The sequence below is a fragment of the Lygodium microphyllum genome, chromosome 21, assembly GCF_053477565.2.
Source record: "Lygodium microphyllum isolate KBCC chromosome 21, Lygodium_microphyllum_v1.1.10, whole genome shotgun sequence".
NCBI classification, from domain to species: Eukaryota; Viridiplantae; Streptophyta; class Polypodiopsida; order Schizaeales; family Lygodiaceae; genus Lygodium; species Lygodium microphyllum.
The window spans coordinates 105,277,459-105,302,070 of NC_141155.1; the positions used below are offsets into that span (position 1 = coordinate 105,277,459).

The following is a 24,612-nucleotide window of genomic DNA, read 5'->3' on the forward strand; positions in this document are numbered from 1 at the left end:
ACAAATAAACCCAAATCTTCCTGGAACAATCATCAATAAAAGAGGCAAAGTATGCAGCACCACCCAATGATTTCAAAGGCATGCTACATACATCAGAATGCACCAAGTCCAATACATTTGACTTACGGGAGACACCAGAGTAAAAGGAATTTTTCATTTGCTTTCCAAACTGACAATCATTACAAAAATCAAGTTTAGAGCCTTTTCCATCAACCCTCTTCAAAGAGGTAAGAACATCAAGTCCTTTCTGGCTCATATGGTCTAATCTCTTATGCCATAACTCCAAATGACAGCCAATTTCAGCAACTGCAAGAAACTTGCCATTCAAAGCTTTACAGTGCAGACAATACAAAGTGCCCTTCTTGGTTCCTTTAGCAATCAGCATGGAACCCCTTTTTAATTTCCATAAACCACCACCAAACAGTGTGGTGTAACCATGCAAGTCAAGCTGTCCAACAGATAGTAAACTCTTCTTGATGCCAGGCACATATCTGACATCTTTCAACACAAGTTCTTGCCCATTATCCAAAGACACGTGTATGGTGCCAATCCCATCAATGCTACAAGCATGATTATTTCCAAGGTAAACCTTGCCATAACAGTCTGCATCAAAAGTAGCAAAACACTCCAAGCATGGAGTCACATGGAAAGAGGCACCAGAGTCTACAATCCAAGTCTGAGTGACACAATCATCAACTGACAAAAGTGCATCAATCACATCAGCCTTGGTGATCTGCATATCCTGCATGTGACATACAAGGGCATCATAATCCACTGCACATAATACATCAGCCTCTGCATCTGAGAGCTCCTCTATGACAACACTGGAGGCCACATTGGCCTTTTCCTTGCCTTTACCTGCCTCAGATGCATCTGTCTTTTCCTCTTTCTTCTTTTTGTCTCCTGCATTCTTCTTTCTCTCTTGTTCCTTCTTGTAATACCTGCAATCAGGCTTCTTGTGGCCCTTCCGACCACACTGATAGCATGTAACATCACTCTTTTCTTTTCCTTTGCTCTTGCTCTTGCTTCTCTGTCCAGCATTTGCATTTTTCTTTTCAGCCCTACCTCTAACATTATAAGCTGAGTTGCTGCCTTCTCCACTAGACTTACGTCTAAATTCTTCATTCAAGATGGAACCCCTCACACCATCATATGTGAGATTGGGGTTATTGCTGAGAGAAACAACCAAAGTCTACCAAGAGTCAGGCAATGTCATGATCAAAAAGATCGCCCTCAACTTATCATCAAAATCCAAACTTGCATCCTTAAGCTGATTTAAAATGCCAATAAATGCACTCAAGTGCTCAGCTACAGGCTTGGACTCATCCAGCCGCATATTCACCAACTTGCGCATTAAATGCACCTGATTAACAGGTGTGGTGATCTCATAGGTAGTCTTCAACTTCTCCCATATTGCATGACCAGTGTCTAAAACCTTAATGTCTGTCAAAATGTCATCAGTGACACCCATCTTTATATAAGCCACAGCCCTTTTATTGACTTTGGCCCAATCCGCCTCAGACATTTGTGCGGGTTTATCCATTTGCAAGGCATCCTCACAATCCTTTAAGAACAGTATGCCTTGCATACGATCTTTCCAAAGATCAAAGCCCTGACCATCAAATCGCTTGATTTCCATCAAACTTTTAATGTCAGAACTGGAAGAAGTTGCAGCCATTTTTCACAAGTACGAGTGTAAAAAACACTGAACTGCAAGAGCACAAAGCTAAATCAGCAAATACACTGCTGTTCTTGCATAACCAGCAATAATCCTCTGCTGTTTTGACATAAACCAGCCACTGCACAAGCAAATAATGCAGAAATTTATCAAATTCTGCACAAAATCCCAAATTTCCAGGTCCAAATGTGCGCAAATGTCACCCAAACTGACTCAGCTGAGCAAAATTGCATCAATACATGAAAAGCCCCAATTTTCCTTGGTCCAATGCCAAGAAATTTTACTCGGATGAGCAAAATTCCAACAAATTTTGAAAAATCCCCAAATTAATTGAGGTCAATGCGCACAATGTCTGCAATTTCTGACACAGATGTCACTGTCAAGCATAAACAGCATCAAATCTGGGAAAAGCCCCAAATTTCCAGGTTCAAATTTGACCAAATCTGAGAGCTGTGCTTGCGCGCGCGAACTCCCGTCAGTGGCAAAAGGGTTGCTTGTAATAAACCTTAGAGAAATTTAAAAAATTTCTGGAAGAAATAATGTGTCGAATCACCCCGTCACCAGCCGTTGACTATCGCGCTGCCCGTCAGATGCCACGCAGCCTGTCCAGCTTGCGCCTGATCAAAAAACGACCTGTCCTGGCTGCTCGTGACCTGTTTGACTGTCGCCTGATCAAAAAACGACATGTCCTGCCTGCCAGGTCAAAAACGACATGTCCTGTCTGCCAGGTCAAAAACGACCTGTCGCCTATCTATCAAGCTGTCGCTTGCACAAAACGTGACCTGCAACACTGTCGCCTGACTGTCCAGCACATACACGTGCCTGGAAACAGTGACGACCTGACCTGTATGAGTGACGACTTACTGATTTCTCGCGAGCGAAGAGCTGGTGTTGTCTCACACGGACTTCGAGGAGCGCGAGCACCTTAACCTCAGCTCTGATACCAGTTGTTGGAGCGCGCGGGTAGCGGAAGCGTGAAGATTTGCAGCAGAGGAAGTGAACAAGTGAGTGAGAGTGAGAGTAAGAGTGACGAACAGATTTGGGTGTACCAACAATGTGTTGGTACACAAAGAATAAAATGTATTTATACTTAGGGCCCGTAAGGGTGCATTCACATGTACAACATAACAATACACGTGTAAAATACACGGAGGTGAATAAAGGACCTTTACATCCCAACAAATGTTGGGTTACGATCCTCGGGGTTTTCTTTTTTGCTTGAGATCTTTATTTAATAATTTTAGAGTTCTTCAAGTCCATTTTGAGAGAAGTCGGCAAGATTTTAAATCAAAGTCGGAATATTGCATCCTCTGCCTCTTAGAGAAATCAAGATGTCCTTATCTCGAATGAAACTAGGGATATTGGTTACATAGTGACTCATGGTCAATATAAGTGGCATCCTCTTCATGGTAGTCTTTCCATTGGGCAAAATCTTCTCTAAGGATTCTACTCCTCAATTTTCTCTCCCTTATATCAATTACTCTGTCAGGTTGTAGCTCAAGGACTCCTTGGTTAGGTATTACAACTTGTTGATCATCAAGGATATGGTTAGGGTTAGCTACGCATGCTTTCAATAAGCTAACATGAAATACATTGTGGATTTTTATATTCTCAGGTAGTTGTATCTTGTAAGCGCTTGGTCCTAAACACTTGAGAACCTTATAGGATCCACAATATCTTAGACTTAGCTTCTCAAATTCTCCTAAAGACAAATAACTCTTCTTTGGATGGACACGGACAAAGACCATGTCTTTTTCTTTGAAGATTCGTTCTTGCCTTTTTAGATCAGCATATGCCTTTTGTCGGTCCTTGTTGGCAGCTTGAATATCTTGTCTGATAATCTTGATTTGATCATCCATTTCTTCTAACATTTTTCTCGAAGCTTCTATCCTTAGAGTAGAATCATGAAAATTAAGTGGCATACGGCAATCTTCACCATATAGTGCCTGAAATGAAGTCATCTAAATACTTCGATGATAGGAGGTATTATAAGCAAATTCCACTAAGGGTAGATACCGAATCCACCTTTTAGGTTCTTTGCTACAATATGCGCACAAAATATTCTCAATCACCTAGTTAACTCGTTCTGTCTGCCCATCAGTTTGTGGATGATAAGCAGTGTTGAAACAAAGTTGGGTTCCAATGGCTTCAAATAAACTCTTCTAAAAATGTGATGTGAAAAGAGAATCACGATCACTAATGATCCTTTTAGGTAACCCATGTAACCTAAAAATCTCTTTTACAAAAATTATTGCAATATCTCAAGCTTCGTAATTGATTTTTATTGGAATAAGATGAGTCATCTTTGTTAGCATGTCTACTATTACCAGTATTGAGTTATATCCTCCTTGCACAACAGGTAACCCAACTACAAAGTCCATGCTAATAAACTCCCATTTCATCTAGGGAATGTCAAGTGGCTAGAGTTTTCTTGGTGACTTAACATGTTCAGATTTCACCCTTTGGTAATTTAGACATTCGCTGACATACTTAAGTACATCACCCTTGAGTCTTTGCCAATAATAGCTTTTTCTGATAGCATTAAGAGTTTTTGCATGCCCCGAGTGTCTTGAAAAAGGAGAGCCATATGCTTCCCAAAGTATCCTTCTCTTGAGAGTCTAATTAAAAGAATGCATAGTCTCATTCTGAAATAAACAAGTCCTTCGTCTTCATCTGTAGAGAATTCTTGATACTTAGTCTTAAATTTGAAATCTTGTTCCTTATTCTGAACTTCCCAAAACAATTGTTGATAGTCTAAGTCCTCATTTGCTTCATCATCAGTCAACTCGATGATAGGATTAGTTGGCATTGATACCATTGTAGCCAAAGTTTCTACCCTAGATGGTTCTTCAACGATAAGAGCATTAAGGAAGGCTTTACGACTAAGGGCATCTGCTACTATATTTTCTTTACTAGGTCTGAACTTAATTTCAAGGTCATACTCTTGTAGAATTTCAATCCACCGTCGTTGCCTCATATTAAGATCAGGCTGAGTAAAAATCCACTTAAGACTTTTACGATCTGCGACTAAGGAAGACTTATTTCCAAGCAAGTAATGTCTCCATATCTTGTGTTGAAGGCGGTTTTAGGAATATCTTCATCCTTGATTTAGATCTGATATTATCTTGACCAAAGATTGATCTTAGAAAATATCCTTGCTCCTTATAGACGAACAAGAAGCGCATCTATCCTCGGGATCGAGTACTTATTCTTCACGGTTACCTAGTTTAGCCCTCGGTAGTCGATACAAAGACGGAGAGTTCGATCTTTCTTCTTTTGAAATAATACTAGGGCTCCCCATGGTGAACTACTTGGCTGAATACACCCTTGTTCTAGTAGTTGATTGAGTTGCTCTTTAAGTTCGATGGCTTCAGAAATAGACATTTTGTAAGGTTTTTTGCCACTGGAGCAGCCCCTAGAATAAGTTTAATCTCATGATCGACTTCTCTTTCCAGAGGTAACTCAGTTAGCTCTTCAGGAAATACGTCGACGTATTCTTTTAACCAAGATGGTTCTTCTTTTGTCTAACCATCTTGATTTACCTTGTTAAGCTTGATCAAGTAAACTAGCAATCCTTTCTTCATACCTTTCACAATTCAAGAAACTTTTACTGATTGAACTTTAGGTTTCTCCGTTTTACCTTGTGTAGTTGCTATTTCACTGTTCAAATCCTAAAATGTGACTTGACCTTTTCCACAATGGATATGAGCATCATTGGAAATCAGCCAATCCATTCCTAGTAAACATTCATAAGCTCCTAAGTTCATTACTCTGAACCTCATACTTGTAAGATTTCCTCCTAGGTTTAATTCTACCTTGGCAATTTGCTATATAGAAAGTACTTCATTCCCATTTGCTAATTCCACAAGCAGTTTTGATGCATTTACTATATCTATTCCTAACTTGTTAGCACACTTGGGTAAAATAAATCAGTGTGTACTTCCACAGTCAATCAAAACTTTAAATGCTTTACCTCAGTGACTAGCTTGTGTCTGTATTATCAAATATTGACGATTTAGACCCTCCTTGTGGAATAAAGCATGAACAGTTGCTTTTTCAATATCTTCTTCCATAGTAGGGTCTTCCTCCTTATTAATCTCTTTAAGGGTAATATTTGACGTTCCTCCTCTTGCCATAGCTATTTGACCACAGCCTTGGGCAACTCTGCCTTGACCTTGAAATTGGCCTTGGTGATGGTTTCCACCAAGTTTTGGACAATCTCTCTTGAAATATCCTACCTCATTACAGTGAAAGCATCTAAGACCATCCCTATTTCCTTGGGTAGAAACAAAAATTCCAATTGCATTGGATTTTGCATTTTTCTTTTAACCTTGGTGAAATTGACCTTGGATTCTTTTTACTTGACCTTTGAATCCTCCTTTGTTCTCGTTATTGTAGCTCCAAAACTTATTATTTTTAGGTTTTGATTGTACTTCTCGCACAATAGCAGTAGCTCGAATCAAAGCATCTTGGAGGTCTATTGGGCGCATTGATTCCAAACGAGTGTTCAGAGGAGAATTTAGCCCATTGCAGAACTTGGACATGAGCAATATCCATGGAGGGTGCATATTCAAAAAGTGAAACAAACTTGGGGTAATATGCCTCCAAGCTCAATCCCATTTGCTTCAAACTAAAGAACTCATTCATCTTTTGGATGCGATAAGCTAGAGGTAAACATCTTCCTCTTACAGCTTCTTTCAACAAATCCCAAGTAATGGTATTTCAGGGACACCTTGATCTCAGCACCACTGCTTCCACCAGAGTCGAGCTTCGCGAATTAATTTTAGCTTAGCTATCATGGCTTGGTTGGCTAGACAGTTCCAACAACAGTAAAATAATCTTCCATGGATTCAATCCAAATTTCTACATTGGCTTCCACATTATTGTTTTTTCCGACATATTCCAAAGGTTGGACTTGCTTCAAAAGATTCCTTTTCTCTAAGGCTTCGTTGGGAATTATTGTGAGTACGAAATTCTAGGAAATTTTTAATAATTCCTAAGTCAAACTTTACGAAATTTACATAGCATTAATATTAAAGTTTGATACTCAAATTATTTCTCGCTTAATTTATTGAAACAATTTCAAATAAAACTATTTTCCCATTGGTAAAGTTAAACAATTTCAAAGATTCCAAGGGAAAATAAGATTCCATTATTTCTCTAATTGATAAAGTATCAATCAATCTTTATTACAACAGATGTACAACATAATCAAATGGAAATAAATACATTATTCAAATAGCTCACAGACTCATCTTATTTTTTTCAAAAAATAATTCTCTACTACAATCTAAGCATGACACTCTGATACATTCTTTATGCAATAACTTGGATTCTGAGAGTGAATATCTAGGAATCTATATTTTTTAGGGAGATCAAAAAATCCGTCATTTTTGTAGTTGCGGTGGCTAGAGCGACCTATGACTTTTATTATGTCGGCTGAAAGGATGCTTGTAACTTCCTCATAGATATATGGGTTTAGTTTTATATTCTTGCCCCTACTATATAGGGTTGAGTTTACACCGGCTTCACAAAATAGATAGATCTTAACAACTTTAAGATCTTCCATCCATTTTACCATTTTCAGATTATTCTGAAGATAAACGAGACGGCTTGCATCGATATAGCATTATCCTCTGCTAATCATCCACCGTCTTTCACAATATAGAGACGAGGGGTTGTAGAACTGATCTAATATCCGCATCATCTGATTCCTCCAGGCAAGACTGGATGAATGCATAGCTAACATAAACATTACTCGAAAGATCAAGAATCGTTTCCAAGATTCGTTATTTGGCCATAATTCAAAACATACATTAACAAAGAGAGGAAAACATGTGCTAGACTATATTTACCATCGAAGAAAAAAATTCTTAAGCTTACCTCGCATTCTATTCTGACGAGCGCTCTGATACCAATCGTGAGTTATCCGCTAGTCTCAATCCAAGGCACACCTTTTAGTAGTCCATCAGTAGATTTTCCAAAATGATGTCGCCCGACGCTCCCTTGGAGCATCACGGGGTTTGTCACTTAGGCCCTACTGAGTCTACATCGCAATGCAAGAGTTCTGGCCGAACCCACTAGGATTGACCTAAATTTTCGTGTTCCTAAAATCAAACGGGTCTCCTAACAGCCAGCTGCGTCAGTAATTTCGAGTTTCCACTTCCTACAAGATTACTAGAACTGAAGCGGACTTACCATTGCACTTGGTTCAAAGAGAATGGGAAACGAAGGGAAGTGCGGTATGTCAACCCTCCTGTCCACAAGGCAAAATCCCATTCCGGCCCTCTAAAACAATGCAAGTCGATTCTATCTAACAAGTAGTTGGCCAATTTATCGTCTATCTATTACTATCGCCAATTTAGAAAAGCTCCCAACTAACCAGAACCACCCTACCGTTGGACCCGTCGAGGGTCACGCCAACCTACTTTCCTTTTATGATGGTATGATCTTTAGTTTTTCAATTACCTACACCATTGAAACATATACAACCAGCTTCTTTAATTAGTCCGCTAAATCACAGTTCCTTCACGTAATTTATTTCACAGACACACATAAAATTCAAACAACCCTTAAATAAAAAGTAAATTCTTTTATTATATTGGAAGTTTATTATAATTTCCATCTTTCAGATCCAGCAAAAGATATATAGAATTCCACGAGGATATTCTATCCACCAAGATTCCTCCCCTGTGATAACTAGTATTAGGATTCCAAGATCCCATCCTGGGTCGCGAAGGGGCTCGCAGATTCTAGAAGTAATGCAGAATTTACGGCCAGAGCTTCCCCTAACATCCACATTTCCTACTGCTCGAGACTATCCCTACAGACAAACCTTTCCGTTACGCAACCGGTCTAAACCTCTCGAAGCGATAATCATGACCACCTTGGAGTAGGGTATCGCAGCTAGCTTGGGAATAGCCTAGTGCAATCTTTCCTTTTATCATGTTTGTCAATGTTTTTAATCAGAGATCTAGATTCTAGTAAACACAAACAATCCTTTCAAACAATGACAATCACACCATCGTACACTTCACGGCTTCACATAGCCAAGGTAGATCCTTAACCAAAGGTAACCTTACATTCTAGCGAGGATTCTTCTTCCCATAAAGAAGTGTTGAGTATAAATCTTTCAATGTTGTTAAGCAAGACACGAATTTACCCAACATAAGCGAATTTTCTTTAGTTGGTACTTAGAAAAATATTGCAACAATAATTTAACAAGATAATTTACAAGATTCTTTAAATAGACTTTCACTTTTTAAGCGTTAATCAACTCCTAACCATTACCGCGTTTGGCAATAACTATATTGAGTTATTTTACTAATCTCGAGTGCGCATAACGTCATTTACTCATTTCGTGCAATAACCTACTACAACTATTTCCATAATGATTCTACGAATTATAATCTTGATTAATCTATCTACAAATCATAGGTAGCAGTTAACCGTTTATGTGTGTATTAATACGCTCTCTAGATGAAACTGACATCTCATGTAAGTGTAAATGCAAAAGCTAACATTTTATGTACTTAATTTCGGAAAAAAACCTTATTATTTTATGTGACGATATGAAAATAATAGCCTATTTTTGAGTTGTGAACCACCTGGTTTGGCACGACGTCATTGGGAATTTCGTCTTTGCTTGCGCTTGCGTTCATCACACCGGATGTTCTATTGGTAGTGGCAATTCCGGCAACCTCGGGAATTCCTGTATCTCTGGCAATACCCGTTCTTTAACCGATTGCGATGGATTTCATGGTATTTCCACCTCATTGCTTTGAAGCCGTTGTTCACAAGCAGGTTCGAGAGATAGAAAAGGTGGAATGAATTCAGAATGGGAAAGCGTGAGGTTAGCTTGCTGAGTTGAAGAGCGAGACAGGGGGAGGTTGAGTTAATTAGTTTTCTCTCTAGCCCCCTCTCTAATTCCCTCTCTTGCAGCCTCTCGAGATCTTCTTTTCTCTCTTTCTTTCTAATTTTTTCTCTCTCTAGCTTCCTCTCGCAGCCTCTCGAGGAGGTACCCTTCTATCTCCCTCTCTTTTCTCCCTCTTGCTCTATACTCCTGAGAAAGGCCTCTCCCCTCTTCCTCGGACTCTCTCAATTGCTCCCCATGCCTCTTATTTATAGCTAAATTAGAGACGAATGATTGCAGCTAATAAGAAGAGTTCTTTATGGAGGGGATCTTGGCAAAGTCAGCAATCTAAAGCTTTCAAGATGCAATCTGATTCTCAAATCGCAAATCTGATAGCTTCGTTGGCTCTGAAAGGGGGATAAAACCCCAAGACACCTATCAAAAATCTTTCAGATCACTCCTTCTCCCTGTTCGAAGTGTTGTTTGTTACCTATAAACTATGATCATGACGTGCACAATTTCGTCAATCCTTCTTTTTGCATTAAATCTCCAAAACTGACTGAAAAAACCACTTGCTTTTTTTATATGACACCCTGTTTCAGAAGTTTTTATAGCTTTTTAAGATATTTACAATAAATAATATCTAAAATATTAAAAATATACTAGTTTTCCATACTATAGACACTAACACTAATGACTAATATGATTCGTAACTCTCGTTCATGTCGTAACTTTTGTGATAGGTGACTATAGTCCTTGTCAATCCGAAAAAAATATCAAATTATAATCTACGGGCTTTTTTTTCCTAAAGATCTCTACTTAATGATTTTAAAATTCTTCAAGTCCATTTTGCGAGAAGTCGGGAAGATTTTAAATCAAAGTCAGGATATCACATTTCTGGTCAATCTGACCACCTAACTAAACTTTCAATTTCTCTTAGGCATCTCATCAATGACAACCCAAGTATAATAAAAAGGTTTTCTGGCCATTGGCCACCCTTGAATAGAAAGACAAACATTTAATCATATTTTGAAACACTCAAATAATATAAATCGCCTTTCAAAGTATATGAGTATCAAATTGATTTGAATCATTAAGGCTTTAAGCCAATATGTCTTGATAACATTTGATATACAAAAGTTGGTTACAACCCATGTATATACGCTCATACCTACAACAAAAACCTTCATAGTGTCGAATCCACGAGCTCTATCTCTTGGAGTCGCTCCTCATGCTCAAAGACAAGTGGATTGGGCTCTAGCGGAGCCGGTGCTAGTGCCCATGCAACTAGTGACTCACGGTAGTATACGGCTATCTCGTGTTTGGTATATGGATTCTATTTCCCGAGCATCCTTTTAAGATCTCTTTTTTGCAGTGTTCTCTCTTTCTTTCTCTTCTGTCTTATGTTCAGCAATTTATTTCAGCACTTGTTTATGCTTCAATTGCTCCATCCACTTCTGACGTGGTATTAGACTTCAGGTTCAATGCTCCTGCTGCTGTGTTTTTCTACTAATTACAGGCCCATTTTACCCCTTCTCATAAGGCGGCCTGCTACTAGTTATTTTTCAGCCTGTTTGTGGTTTCATACAATCTGCGTTTTCAGCACAGGACCCTAGGTCTTCAGCCTACGACAACTGTTTCACCTATCCACGTCAGTCCGCAGTATTTAATGCTAAATTCAGCTTGCGTTTTGGTACTCTTCTCTTGGCTGGGCAACTAACTGTACAGGTATTTTTGATATTTCTGGCATTTTCTGGCTGTGCTTTCCACTTCCTACAGCAGTCATTCTTCTTTTCTGACCTGATTTTGGTTATCACTACGTGTGAACTCTCACCGTTCCTAATCTACTCTTCTTCAATGTATTTCTAAAGAAGTCCTACCATCAGTTACCTCCTCTAGAACATCTCCCGAAGTATGGGAGAAGCTTCAGATATCTTACGAGGCACCTTCCACAATGTGTGCTATGACCCTTTATGGACCGCTTCAACAAACGAAGTTTCAGCCTAAGGACATAGTTCAATCATTTTTGCTCCGTGTTACACAAGTACAAGTACAAGTCCAAGTTCGACACACACAATTTGCCCTTCCAAAGGCACATCTTGTGGGAACAGTACTCTACAAGCTTCCCCTAGAGTTTGATGGAGTGGCGAATGCTTTGAGAATGCAGACATCATCTACACATGTGAGATTCACACATATGTCCTTGATGTTGCTTGAGCATGAGGCATCTTTGCATCTACAAGGGAGGCTTATATCTCTTTATGGAGGTTCTGGTAAGGCGCTTGCAACTTTTGAGATGGGCGATAAGAAGAAGAAGTCGAAGGCCCAATATTACCACTATGGTAAGAAGGGACACTTGCAGAAGGACTACAAGAAGTTAGCAACCTCACAGAAGAAGAATGAGAAGAAGAAGAAGAAGAAGAAGAAGAAGCTAGGTGCGGACTCCTCCAACGCGTCATCCTCTTCCTTAGACTCCGACTCTGATCCTTTGGCCAAGGAGAAGTCCAAGGCACAAAAGGGATCCACTTTTTCAAATCAAGGGAAAGGCTTGGCTATCCCTTCCTCTACTGCTTTCTAGTACAGGTGATGCGATCATATCAAGGGAGTGTGAGAGGGTGGTGAAACAAGGTTGGTGAACCTTATCTATAGAGGTATACACATGCACAAGTTCCAAGAAGGGATATCCCTAATGCATCGACTGATATTTGGCAGGTTCAAACCCTAGAGCTAAGCATGACATGTATGTTCATGATGGGTTGGTATTTGACAAAGAGCAGGATTGGCTCCTAGTCTTATACTCACATGAGGGGACACTTTGGCAGTCTTGGCCAAAGGTAGAGCTAAGCATGACATCTATGTTCATGATGGGCTAGTATTTAACAAAGAGCAAGATTGGCTCCTAGTCTTGTGCTCACACAAGGGGACACTTTAGCGGTCTTGGCCAAAGGCAGGGAATCCATGGTCACGTATGTTCAAAGGCATTTTTGATCATTTGATCTTGTGTGCTACTACAAGACATTGTTGACAAACACAAAGACATGCTATGGTTTCTCTCTCTTTTCATGAGCTAGTCCAATCAACATCAACATCAACATCAAGTTCTCTTTAATGCACCTTGGTGGTTGCTTGATCACCCACTGCTTGGGTATCCATGGTTCTATGTTGTATGGACTATGATAAGTCATTCTCCTTGTCTCATTATATGAGATCACCCATAATCTGAGAGAGACTGTTTACAAGATTGTCAGCTCATGTATGAGTCATTGCATGCCATTTAGGTTTGAGCATATTGTAGTTATTTTAGGCATTTTTATTGTGGTCATTTCATGTCACGATGCCATTTATGAGGCCAATCTGCTAGCCAAACTACATTGATTTGAGACCTATTTTATGCCTATATAGTGGGACTCCGCCTCCTCAATTATCATTATTTTCACCAAGTGGACTTCCTGTTGGAGAGAAAAGCCAATGCTAGTACCTACGCAGCCAATGACTCACTGTTGTACACAACTATATCATATTTGGTATAAGGATTTCATTTCCCAAGCATTCTTCTCAGTTCTTTTCTATGTAGTATTCTCTCTTTCTTTCTCTTCTATCTTGTGTTCAACAATTTATTTCAGCATTTGTTTATGCTTCCATTGTTGCATCCACTTTTCACAAGACAAAGGTCTTATGATGGTAAAGGGATGAGAGCATCCACACCACCATTGTTTTCCGCAACCTATATACATGAACAAGTACAAATTCCTATAGGCTCATAAAGAGAAATTACCTAGCTCGAGAATTAAGTTGATCCCATAGAGATGCTTACTGCATCATAGAACCAATGTCTAGATCCTCCACGAGACGAGAAATCAGGGTGGTGATAAAATGCCAAAGATCAAAAGGTGTCAAGTGTGCACTCCACTTTGCAGGACCTAAGAGAGTAGTCCGAAACATCAAGTCAATCTTCTTTGGTTAATGAAGGGAGAACAAGCACCTGTACTGAGGGTGCCATCATGACACAAAGAAGCAGGCGGAGGGGATGACCACTCCAATATTCTAGACTTCAGCGTGGTATCCCCTTTCGAAACAGTGCTCTGGACTTTCTTTATGTCACTCTTTGCAATGTTTAAACCGATGAGCATGTCTATCTTTTGAACAATAGATAGACACCTCATCTAAGTCATCAAACGCATTGAACTGGTGGTACTCCATCTTTGAAATTAATCAACAATCATACTATAAAATTCATGTTTCGACGTCAAGATGCCCAAACAAAGAAAAAACCAACCACACCCTATAAGAAGTTGGAGATGTCTTGCACCCTCATAGAAGGCCCAAATACATGTCACGAGGATGTGAAAATTTAATGCTTTGCTTATGTTTAATTGACATTTGATTAAAGGATTAATCAAATGTGCAATTAAAATATGCACATGTGAGGTGCAAGCTACTTTTTTTACAGTTGAAGGCCCAAGGACCCTTAAAAAAAGATGGGTGTCAAAGGCAAAAGTTGTAACAAGTTACACTTGTTAGATTCTAGGTGAATTTTGGTGTCAGTTTGCCCCTAGGACCATTAATTAGCCATTAAGTATGGGTGGTGACACTAGGGACTAGGCATTAATTAATGGATTAATGCATGTCCAAGGGTCAATTAATGCATGGGACCACTTTGGGTTGCAAATGGCCTAGCCAATTAATTTTTGGATGGGCAAGGTAAATTTTCTGGGCAAGGATTAATGGCTGAATTAATTTTCAGAATTAATAATTCTGAAAATTAATTAAATGGCTGGAAATTGCTGAAAATGGATTAAGAAAGCTGCCACTTGGCAAAACTTTCCCATGCAAGTGGGGGAAAGGCTAAATAGGGCTGAAGGGAGAGGGAAATCTCGTTTTTACATTTTGGAGCTGTTGAAAAGAGGTGTTGGACTGTTATTGCCAGCTTTTGGGGCCATTTCCCAGCCATTGGAGACCATTTTTGGTGATGGAGATTACATATTCTTGACCTTGGGAAGCTGACAATTGCTGCTGATACACTTTCTCCTGAAGATCACAGTCTCTGATGCTCCTATTGTTGTTGGTGCATCCATTTGGGGCTGGTACAACAGGGCAGCAGCTGATTTTGATCAGTTCTTTGCGACAAATCTCAGAATTTTCTCTCTCTATAGCATTCTCTCATCTCCTTCAGCCTATGCTCAGCCATTCTCAACAATTCTTAGCCATTTGGAGAAGATTTCAGCCATTTTTGGCGGGCTGATCTGTAATTTTTGCAGTGAACCCTAATTTACAGAAGAAACTAGGGTTTAGCAGCCACCTTGGGATCCATGCCAGAGATTGAAGGCTCAAGGGACTGAAATCAGCAACTGATAATTGAAGATTATCAAGGGATTTCAGGAGCTAGCCCATCCCAAATTGATTTGGGGAAAGATTTGGCCAGCCAAGGGTCAAATTGGAGAAGAAGTCCTAGGTGAATCAAGGAACAAATGACCCAAAAGGCTTGCTAGTCATTTATGACAGCAAGAACAATTGGTTAGCAAGAGGAGATTGAAGAATCTCACGTTGTACTCCTTCCAATTGAATGAAAGCTAAAGAAATACCGCAAGGGGCACCAATTTTGGGGCCAACAGGGTATCTACTATCCAAGAATGTTATGGTAAAGTATGTATTTCATTTTATGTGCATTTATTTATTGTTGTAATTAACTCTTAAATCAAGTTATCACCACCCATTCCAAGAAGGAAGGCTGATTTCATACAACAGCAAGCTTGCGTTCTTCGTGTCAAATATACCCCAAATAACAACCTAGATGTGGTCTCCTCTTATAGAATCCTCCACATTCTTACTTAGGCTATAGCATGTGAGAGTGCGCAATGGAAGAGAAACATGAACACAAAGAGGAAAGAAAAGAGAGACACATAAGGGAGAAAAGAATGAAGTGATAAATTTGAATTGACTCTGAATAGAAGGCTGAATACGATAGCAAACTAATTGGTCCTTGCACGCAGCCCAAGTCATCAGTAAAGGCAGCTGTTGAGCTAAAATATGCATTACTTGCTGATTAGCCTCTTAAACAGCCCCAAAACACACTAAAAATGCTCTATTAGAGTAAAACCCTAAAACCGGGAGCGGTTCGAGAGAGTTCAATGGAAACCCTAAAATGGGGAGCGGTTCGAGAAAGTTTAGTGGAAACCCTAATTTTTGGGGCGCCCTTCCACATCTGTAAATAGATGGGCTGCCCCCGTTCAGCAATCATCCTTATTTTGCAGGTTATACCAGCCCACACACCCTCTGCTGCTGTTGGCGCCTAGTTTCCAGCCTGCAGCCCGCCTCCATCTGCTGTCCAACCATCATTGACTGCAGCCACATCATCTTCAACCTGTCCATTGCTGTAGGCGACAGCTCTCAACTGCTGGCGACTGCTCCAAACTGTCCCAGACTGCTGTTCAGCCTGCTGTCCATCATCTCCAGGGTTAGCCAGCCTGCCTTTTCAGCATTGCAGGCCCTGACACTGTCAGACACTGTTTCAGCCTACTGTTTACAGCAAACTGTGCACAGTTTCCAGCCCCCGATCAGTGGTACACTGTTGCGTTTACCAGTTTCCAGCCTCCTAACTGCTGCGTTTTGGTGACCAGCTTGCTGCCATTCACTATTCAGCACTCCTACACTCTAACTGGTGGTCACAGACTTGGGATCCGTCTTCGATGGACGTCACACTCCGACATTGCTCTGCCCTTGAGCACACCGTACACTCTTACATTCATTTACAACATTCATTCACTTCAGAGTTGTGTTCTCTCTCTCTCTTCTTCTGTTTGTGTTTGAGTTTGTGTGTTTGAGTTTTGAGTTTTGCATTTAGGGTTTGAGTTTTGCCCTCGGTGTCTGTGTCTGTGTCTTTGTGTTTCTGTCATGGTCGTACACTCTGTGTATCCTCAGTGCAAACCCTAACAGTCTTCTTAACATGGTATTAGAGCCGGTGCTCTTGTAAAGAGTATCCTGCGGATATTGTTGAGAGCTAGTCTTTGTGCAAGGCACACAATACGACTCGTAACCAAATCACAATGTCCCAGACACCTTCTTCTCCAGTTCCTATGATGTCTTATCAGGCTTCTCCATCATTGGAGGCCCTGAGACCGCATTATGGACTCAGTGAGGAGGATGACACTCCACCTTCACCAGATTTCACTAACATGACAAAGGAGGACTTTGAGGAGTACTATCGCAACAAGTACGGTGATGTTTACACCCCTCCTACCAGTTTTGCTACCACATTTGGACTGGTTGGTGAGGCTGGTCACCTCTCCAATCATGGAGGACATACGGCATTCGAAACGTATGGAACCCTCGACTAGCTCACCCTGACTACATCCGTCAATGGAGAGTCCGCAATGCTACAATCAATGTTGAGCTGATGCAGGGCTTGCTTCTTGAGTTTCACTCTCAGTTGCAGCACTTCCCACTCGCGTCAGAGCGTTGGAGTCACCTTCTCAACCGCTATGCGGCTCGTGATCATGTACTCGGTGCATCAATCTCGACTTTGAGCTTCAAGGGTTCTCTCTTAAGGAAGGGGATGATCTAAAAGTCAAGCTAGCTGACTATAGGTGGTTACTTGCCGAGTTCGCCACTACTGGCTCTCCAAAGTCAGATGACAATCAGGTTACATTCTTCTTGAATAAGTTGCCCGCAAAATACTTCAATTTCATTCAATACATCCTCTCCCAACCTCAATTGCCAACCTTCTACGAGTTTGAGTGTCAATTCTTGCGTTACGCAAGGCTGCATGATCAAGTCCACAAGAAATCCTCATCACAGCCTTATTCAGAGCAGAGGGGATTGGTTGCTTCTTCTTCGGGAGGAAAAACCACCAGTGGCAAGAACTCGCTAGATGTGAAGGCAAGCCAATCAAAGGGTGACTCCTCTTCCTCCGATGGAACCAAAGAATCAAGACCTATCTGGCAGCAACTCCCTAAGAAAAACCGGTTTTGCACGCATTACTAGAGAGCACACCATGTGGACAAGAAGTGTCGCTCCAAGGCTCAAGGTCTTCCACCTAAAAAGCCTCAGCAGACCGCTGCGACTTCACGATCCAATGGGGCTACGCCTTCCGCTACTACCCCATCTGCTCCTCCAACCCCCATAGCGACTGCTGGACATGTGGCACCCGGACAGCCTCAACAGCCATTCTTCTCTACTCTTGAAGCATTGGTTGATTGGTCTGCAGGTTCCGATCTTGTTGCACTTCATGCATCTATCTCACCTTCCTCCCCACCTCGTCAAGCGTTCCCTTGGCAAAGCCCTACTACTGGACGTACACAATGGTGGCCACCTTCTTAGACTAGTATGTCTCTAGGTCCTTTCGATTACCCTAGGTCAGTCTAGCAGTCATTTTTCGCACTCTTAGAGTTCAGCCCATAGGATTTTTGTCTCTACATTTTAAGTCTTCCGTTGCATTTACTCACACACACATACACATTTGCATCTTTGCACTTGTTCCTTCAGTTAGCTTTTCATTTTAGTTTTGTTTTGATTTTTGGAGCATCTCACTACTGACCTCTGTGATTGCAGACTTTTATCTCCTTTGCAGGTTTTGTTTTCAGTGTAGGGCTAACATGCCGGCTTGCCCAATCCTACCTGGGCTGGAGACTTGGAATGTGTGTCGTTCCTTCAAGGTTTCATCGTCCTTGGAGTTTTGCTCTTCTACCAGCATGGAGGCTTCCCCTCCCAAGGCGGATCGTGCAGCATCTCTCTTGATGCTATCATGGCTGTGACTTCTACCTAGCTCTTCCAGCTGGAATGCTTCCTCCTTCTCTTCATTCCTTATGGTTCTCGACACCACACAAAGACCGACATCAGGCTCCTCTTCCTTCTTCGGCATCTACATCCAGGCTGAGAGGGGATTCGTACCCTTCTTGGTATTCTACAGGCTTCAGCACTTTGTCTTCAACATCCGCTTCTCCCCCCTGTTGTACCTTACCCTTTGCATTGCATGATTTCATCATCTTTATACTAGGGTACTTGGGCAAGTGAACAATTTTCCCATAAGGGACACTGTCCAAGTAGCACCTGTTGCATGAGCATTCTTCAGCATGTAGCATACTTTGCATCTCATTGTGCAGAGCACCACTTGAGCGGATCCTAAGCTGTTTCCACCGACGGCTGTTGTTACCACACCACCATCCTTCTTCATCACATGGATATGTCATCACCTACTTTTCCTCGTCATCGACACCCTGAGTGGATGGGTTAACTTATACTGTTTTGTGATGTGTTGGGTGTACCCTCCCTACTCCCGTCTTCTGGGTCACTATTCCTCAATCGGCTGCATCCCATAAATTTACCACACTTTTTTTTTTAAACACACACACACGCACACACAAAAGTTCCATGTAGTTTCATCCGCCTTTGTAGGGCTTGGTAGGCCACTGGGCAGCCAACGTGCACCCTTTGTCCGATGCCCTGTCCTCTCTGGGGTGACTACTTGGATTCCCTTGGTAAGATAACCATCGCCTCTATAGTCTTGGTAGGCCACTGGGCAGTCGACGTGCACCCTTTGTCCGATGCCTTGGCTGCTTTGGGGTGGGACGCCTTGGGGTACATCAACATCACAATGGCTGGCCTAACCTTTGGGCTCAGTTTTGGGCCTGAGAGGGGGTGTTGAGCTCAAATATGCATTACTTGCTGATTAGCCTCTTAAAAACACACAAAATGCTCTTTTGGAGTAAAACCCTAAGACAGGGAGCGGTTCGAGAGAGTTCGGTGGAAACCCTAAAACAGGGAGCGGTTCTAAAAAGTTTAGTGGAAACCCTAATTTTTGGGGCGTCCTTCCACATCTATAAATAGACAGGCTGCCCCCATTCAGCAATCATCCTTGTTTTGCAGGTTATACCAGCCCACACATCCTCTGCTGCTGTTGGCGCCCAGTTTCCAGCCTGCAACCCGCCTCCATCTGCTGTCCAGCCATCATTGACTGCAGCCACATCATCTTCAGCCTGTCCATTGCTGTAGCCGACAGCTCTCAGCTGCTAGCAACTGCTCCAAATTGTCCCAGACTGCTGTTCAGCCTGCTGTCCATCATCTTCAGGGTCAGTCAACCTGCGTTTTCAGCATTGCAGGCCCTGACACTCTCAAACACTGTTTCAGCCTGCTGTTTACAGCAAACTGTGCACAATTTTCAGCCCCCAATCGGTGGAACACTACTACGTTTACCAGTTTCCAGCCTCCAGACTGCTGCGTTTTGGTGACCAGCCTGCTGGCATTCACTATTCAGCACTCCTACACTCCGACTGGTGGTCACAAACTTGGGATCTGTCTTCAGTGGACGTCACACTCCGACATTGCTCTACCCTTGAGCACACTGTACACTCTTACATTCATTTACAGCATTCATTCACTTCAGAGTTGTGTTCTCTCTCCCCCTTCTTCTGTTTGTGTTTGAGTTTTGAGTTTTGCGTTTAGGGTTTGAGTTTTGCCCTCGGTGTCTGTGTCTGTGTCTTTGTGTTTCTGTCGTGGTCGTACACTCTGTGTGTCCTCAGTGCAAACCCTAGCAGTCTTCTTAACAAATGACAATGGCAACACCGAAGATGAAGGAGAGGCTGATGTCAATGTCAAAGTGTGCTAAAGTAGACTACAGAAAAAATCTTATGAGTGAATGCTAACAACTAAATATGCATGCTATAAAAAGTAAAAACAACCCAAAACTAGCCGACCTAATTAAGCAAGGAGCAAAACTGCTGGGCAACTTACGTCTGGAGAAAAAAAACAATCAAATTGCCAAGAAAAATGTTGATGGCAGCCTTCATGATCAAATCATCCCTTGTCCAATGTGAACACATTCTCCAACCCACCACTGAGAAAGAAATGCAAGGGCTGGAAACTATCCACTGACAATGTGAGACAAATAACATATGATATCATGAGGATAAGATATTTTGACACTTTGCTTAGCATTTGATTAAAGAGTTAATCAAATGTGCAAATGCGACTTACACATTTGAGATGCAGATTAGCTATTTCACAATGTGGGATCTAAGACCCTGAGATATCAATGGGTGCCAAAGGTAAAAGTTATGACAAGTTATAGTAGACAAGTACCACGTAGTACTACATGTCAGAATTTGGCCTAGACCGTTTAATTAGCCATAACTGTCAGTGATGACACTAGAGAATTGGCATTAATTAATGCCAATTCAAGCTAATGAGTGCTCAAGATCACTTGGGTGATAAATTAGCTTAGCTAATTTAATTGTTGGCCAATAAAACTATTTTTCCAAGGCATAAATAATTATAAAATTAGTTTTCAAAACTAATATTCTAAAAAGTAATCTAATAAAGCTAGATAATATTGGAATTTGTTTTTAAAAGGCTGCCACTAACCAAAACCTGCCCATGCAAGTGGGAAAAGCATGATTGGAGACTAAGAGAGGGAGAGAGGTCATTCTACAATGCACTGGCTAAGAGAGCCACTATGATCAGGTCACCTGCTGTTAGAGACGATTGACAGCCATCGGGGGAGGCTTTTGGACCAAGTGACTACAGCCCAAGGCACTATGGATGTAGGCGACGGCAATTTTGGGAGAACTTGGCAATCTGTGACAGCTTCCATGGCCGTCGAAACAGGGCAGCAGCTGATTTTCTCCAATTTCTCACGACAAAAGTCAAAATTTTCTCTCCTCAACATTCTCTATCATCCTCCAACCTATCCCCATACTTCCTCAGCAATTTTCAGCAAAATCAACCATTGGAGATGGAGATTTTGACTAGTATTAAAGGCAATGATTTGATCTTTGTAAGTGCTAACTAAGGATGCTATGCAAAAGATTAATAGCAAAGGCCAATGCATCTACGCAATAGGAAATGCAAGAGGAGTATTGCTCATATGATGGAGACTACTCTCGGCACTCATGATCATGAGGCCAGCAATCATAGAGCTGCAAACATTGATGTGCCAATCCATTTACACAATAGGGGATGGAGGAGGAGTATGCATGTATGCTAGAGACTACTCTTGGCACTCATGATCATGAGGCCATCAATTGTACAGCTACGAATATTGATGCTCTTGTAGATGCTAATGCGATTGCTGTAGTTTATTCTGATATTGATGATAGTGCTTGAGAGACTTGGGCCTTGAGGTCTTAGTTGTAGCTACTTGTTGGTCACTATTAATGCTTTGGTCATCATTTTGTGTACAACTTTGTGGCAAGCAGTAGCCTAGCTAGCTATCATTCTAACTTTGTTACAATTTACTTTTTGTCTTTAGTTTTAAACTGTCAAGTCTTCATGACAAATGTTCCCTACTTTATAATACGCCCATAATTACCTATCTTATTTGAACTTTTGGGCAACAACTATATTCACCATTTGGATTTTAGACATTCGATTTTGATATGCATTTGTTTATCTTAGGTTCATTATGCAATGTTTTGATAAATTCAGTGATAATTGATGTTTTCAAACCTTAAAATGTTTTCCTTGTGTGTGCACTGCAAAGTCTAGTGTAATGAGCTGAAAAGTGTTTTTACATTTAAAATGTTTTTTAAAATATGCAATTCCCCTTCCAATTTCCTAACTTTGGTTGTCCTCTATCCCCATCCCCATCCCGTTTCCTCTCCCCACCCCCCGGCCACTCAAAAAAAAAAGTTCCTACGAAGTTGATAGGTCTTATTAGAGCCAAAGCAGCAATTCAGGGGTCTACTTGCTCAACCTGAATCTCTTTTAAGAAGGTTGACATTTCTTACCTCCCTCCCATCTACCGAAGTCTTTTGAGGTAGCTTGAGAATATTTCTTGAATTGGCTTTCCCTTCAATATGGTTGCTGACAATGTTGATGCCTATGTCATTTTGAATAGAGGATATCTTGAAGATTGCCATGATGATGGAGCTTGGATATCTTCTATATTTGACTCTTTCCAAGTTATCCTAAACTACTTGTCCTTTAGATATCGCTGTAGTTGCTTCCGCAACTTTCCTAGCTCCAAACTGGGTTGCAATGCTCTTGAAGAAGGAATGTGCTTGTTCTCTTCTAGTTTCTCTTTGAAAGATTATAAAGTAGCATGTGAGCCAAGGCCCTTCAAAGATAGTAGCTGTTGATTAAGAGGGTTGTTATGAGAAAAACCTAAACCCTGAGCAACTCAATCATATGATTCTTGGCAAAGAGTCCATGGACCATTGGTGATATGTCCTCAGCTTTCAAACAGTTGCTGTTGTACTCCAACCGTTCACCAAATCTTCTAGGTTCACAAGAAACAATTCTACAACTAGATTTTAACAAGAGACCTAAACCAGGCCTTTTTTTGTTGGCAGGGTATACATTTGAAGCTTACAGGCATTGCACCATTCTATACCTATTGAGAGAAGAACCACGCCAGCACAATAGTCTGGTGTGAAGTATTTATTATGTGTGTTAGATAGTAACTTACCATATGCTGAGATTCCTGATGATTAAACCTCCAAGGAAGCACTGAGATGATTCTTCATCACCTGTCCCAGTCGTCCATTTACAAGTTAGTACCATATGGCACCTAAATATGGTGTCCAAGAAACGAAAGCTTTGTTTCTCACCAAGGTTGATGCCCGTATTCCCAATGTGTGGATTTGTCATCAAAACAAATTGGCCTGCATAGCTGGGATCTGTCAAGATTTCTTGATATCTGTGCAAATCTCAACAGAAGGTAAAGAAAAGAATCAAATCAAGAACAAGTATCTACTTGAAACCTTAGCATGGAGTGCATTTATGATAAAAACAAAGCTACTTTGACTCACTACTCACGTAAAACTGGATATAGTCTCTGCGAGAAACTTTCATCGCGCAAGAACTCACCCAGTCAAAGATGTATTGAAAACCACCTCTGCAACTTCAGTTCCACCAGCACCAAATGATTTTCCTTTCCAGATTGACCCATCTTCTAACACTAGCCTTGTGTCACTCACTCTCCAAGGCCTCTTCGGTGCTGTTTTCCAGATATCAATTCATCAAGAGAAGCCATCACTGTACTTATGCATATAAAATCATAGATGAATGAAATGTTGTGACCCAATTATCAAGTGGCTCGACATTCCAATTTCTATATGTGAGATATCAATGAGAGCATTTTCTGTGTTTGAAACATCCTCTATTGTCTTCTACCCAATCAAAAAATATATAACTTAAAGTATCAATGTGAGCATTTTCCATGTTTGAGAGATCCTATGTTGCTTTTCCCCCAATCAAAATGTAGAATGATGAGAGCAGTTTCCATGTTTGAGATGTCCCAGGTTGTTTTTCCGCCAATCAAAACTGTACAATTTAATGTATTAACGAGAGCATTTCCAATGATTGAGACATCCTATCTTGCTTTTCCCCCAACAAAAGTGTAGAATTCAATGTATCAATCAGATCATTATCCATACTTGAAATGTCTTATATTGTTTTTCCCCCAATCAAGAGTTCAATGGATGCAACTTCAAAGACAAGAGACAGTTGCCTTGTGGCGCATCCAAAAGGAGAACGCTTTCGACCGAGAGTCAAAATGTAACCAGATTCTGAACGAAATACGTCCTTTCTAGCCAACGATGACCTAATCATCTGTTTAGTCAAAGCATTCGGAAGCATGAACTTGCCAAGGAAACATGGAACAAATGACATAATCAGCCACCTGAGAGAGAAGGTTCAGCCGCGATTGATGGTGCATTGGAGCAAGAAATTCGAACAATACAGCATCTCCTAGAGGCCCAGGTGGACTCAACAGTGTGAAGGGGAGAGGGTACGATGCAATGCGAGGGAGAGCAGACTGCAGCCATCGTCTCTCTTCCAGCACGAAAAAATGGCAGGAGAATGGTTGCAAGGGTTTTAGAGAACAACACACAATCTTCCGAGAGACCGAAAGGAAGAGAGAGAAAGACGTGTGAAGTGAGGTGATAACTTACCTACGGTATGCCTAAGAATAGTCTAGGCCTAGCAATTCTTTTTACAAAGTAATCGGTCTACTATAGCTAGGGAGAGAAAGAGAGTTCAATGTAATGTTTTTCTTTCTTTTTTTTGGGCGGGGGGAGGGCATCAAATTTGAAATTTTCGGTTGGGCTTCATCTCAATCTCTATACCCATCAAGCACTCGAGCACTTAG

The 24,612-nt window shown here is 41.1% G+C and overlaps 1 protein-coding gene across 1 annotated transcript in view; it reads right to left on the reverse strand.

The window, feature by feature from the left end:
• The window catches only part of CARA (carbamoyl phosphate synthetase A), a 45,121-nt gene extending 20,724 nt beyond the window's left edge, over positions 1-24,397 (reverse strand). Inside the window, exons 1-4 of the mRNA XM_087661989.1 lie at positions 24,145-24,397; positions 23,331-23,460; positions 23,072-23,160; positions 22,930-22,990 (exon numbers count right to left, since the gene is read on the reverse strand). Of these exons, the coding sequence (XP_087518115.1) occupies positions 22,930-22,990; positions 23,072-23,160; positions 23,331-23,460; positions 24,145-24,289 (425 nt within the window). The 5' untranslated portion in view covers positions 24,290-24,397. The remainder of the gene's footprint in view (positions 1-22,929; positions 22,991-23,071; positions 23,161-23,330; positions 23,461-24,144) is intronic.
• Positions 24,398-24,612: the final 215 nt, after the last annotated feature.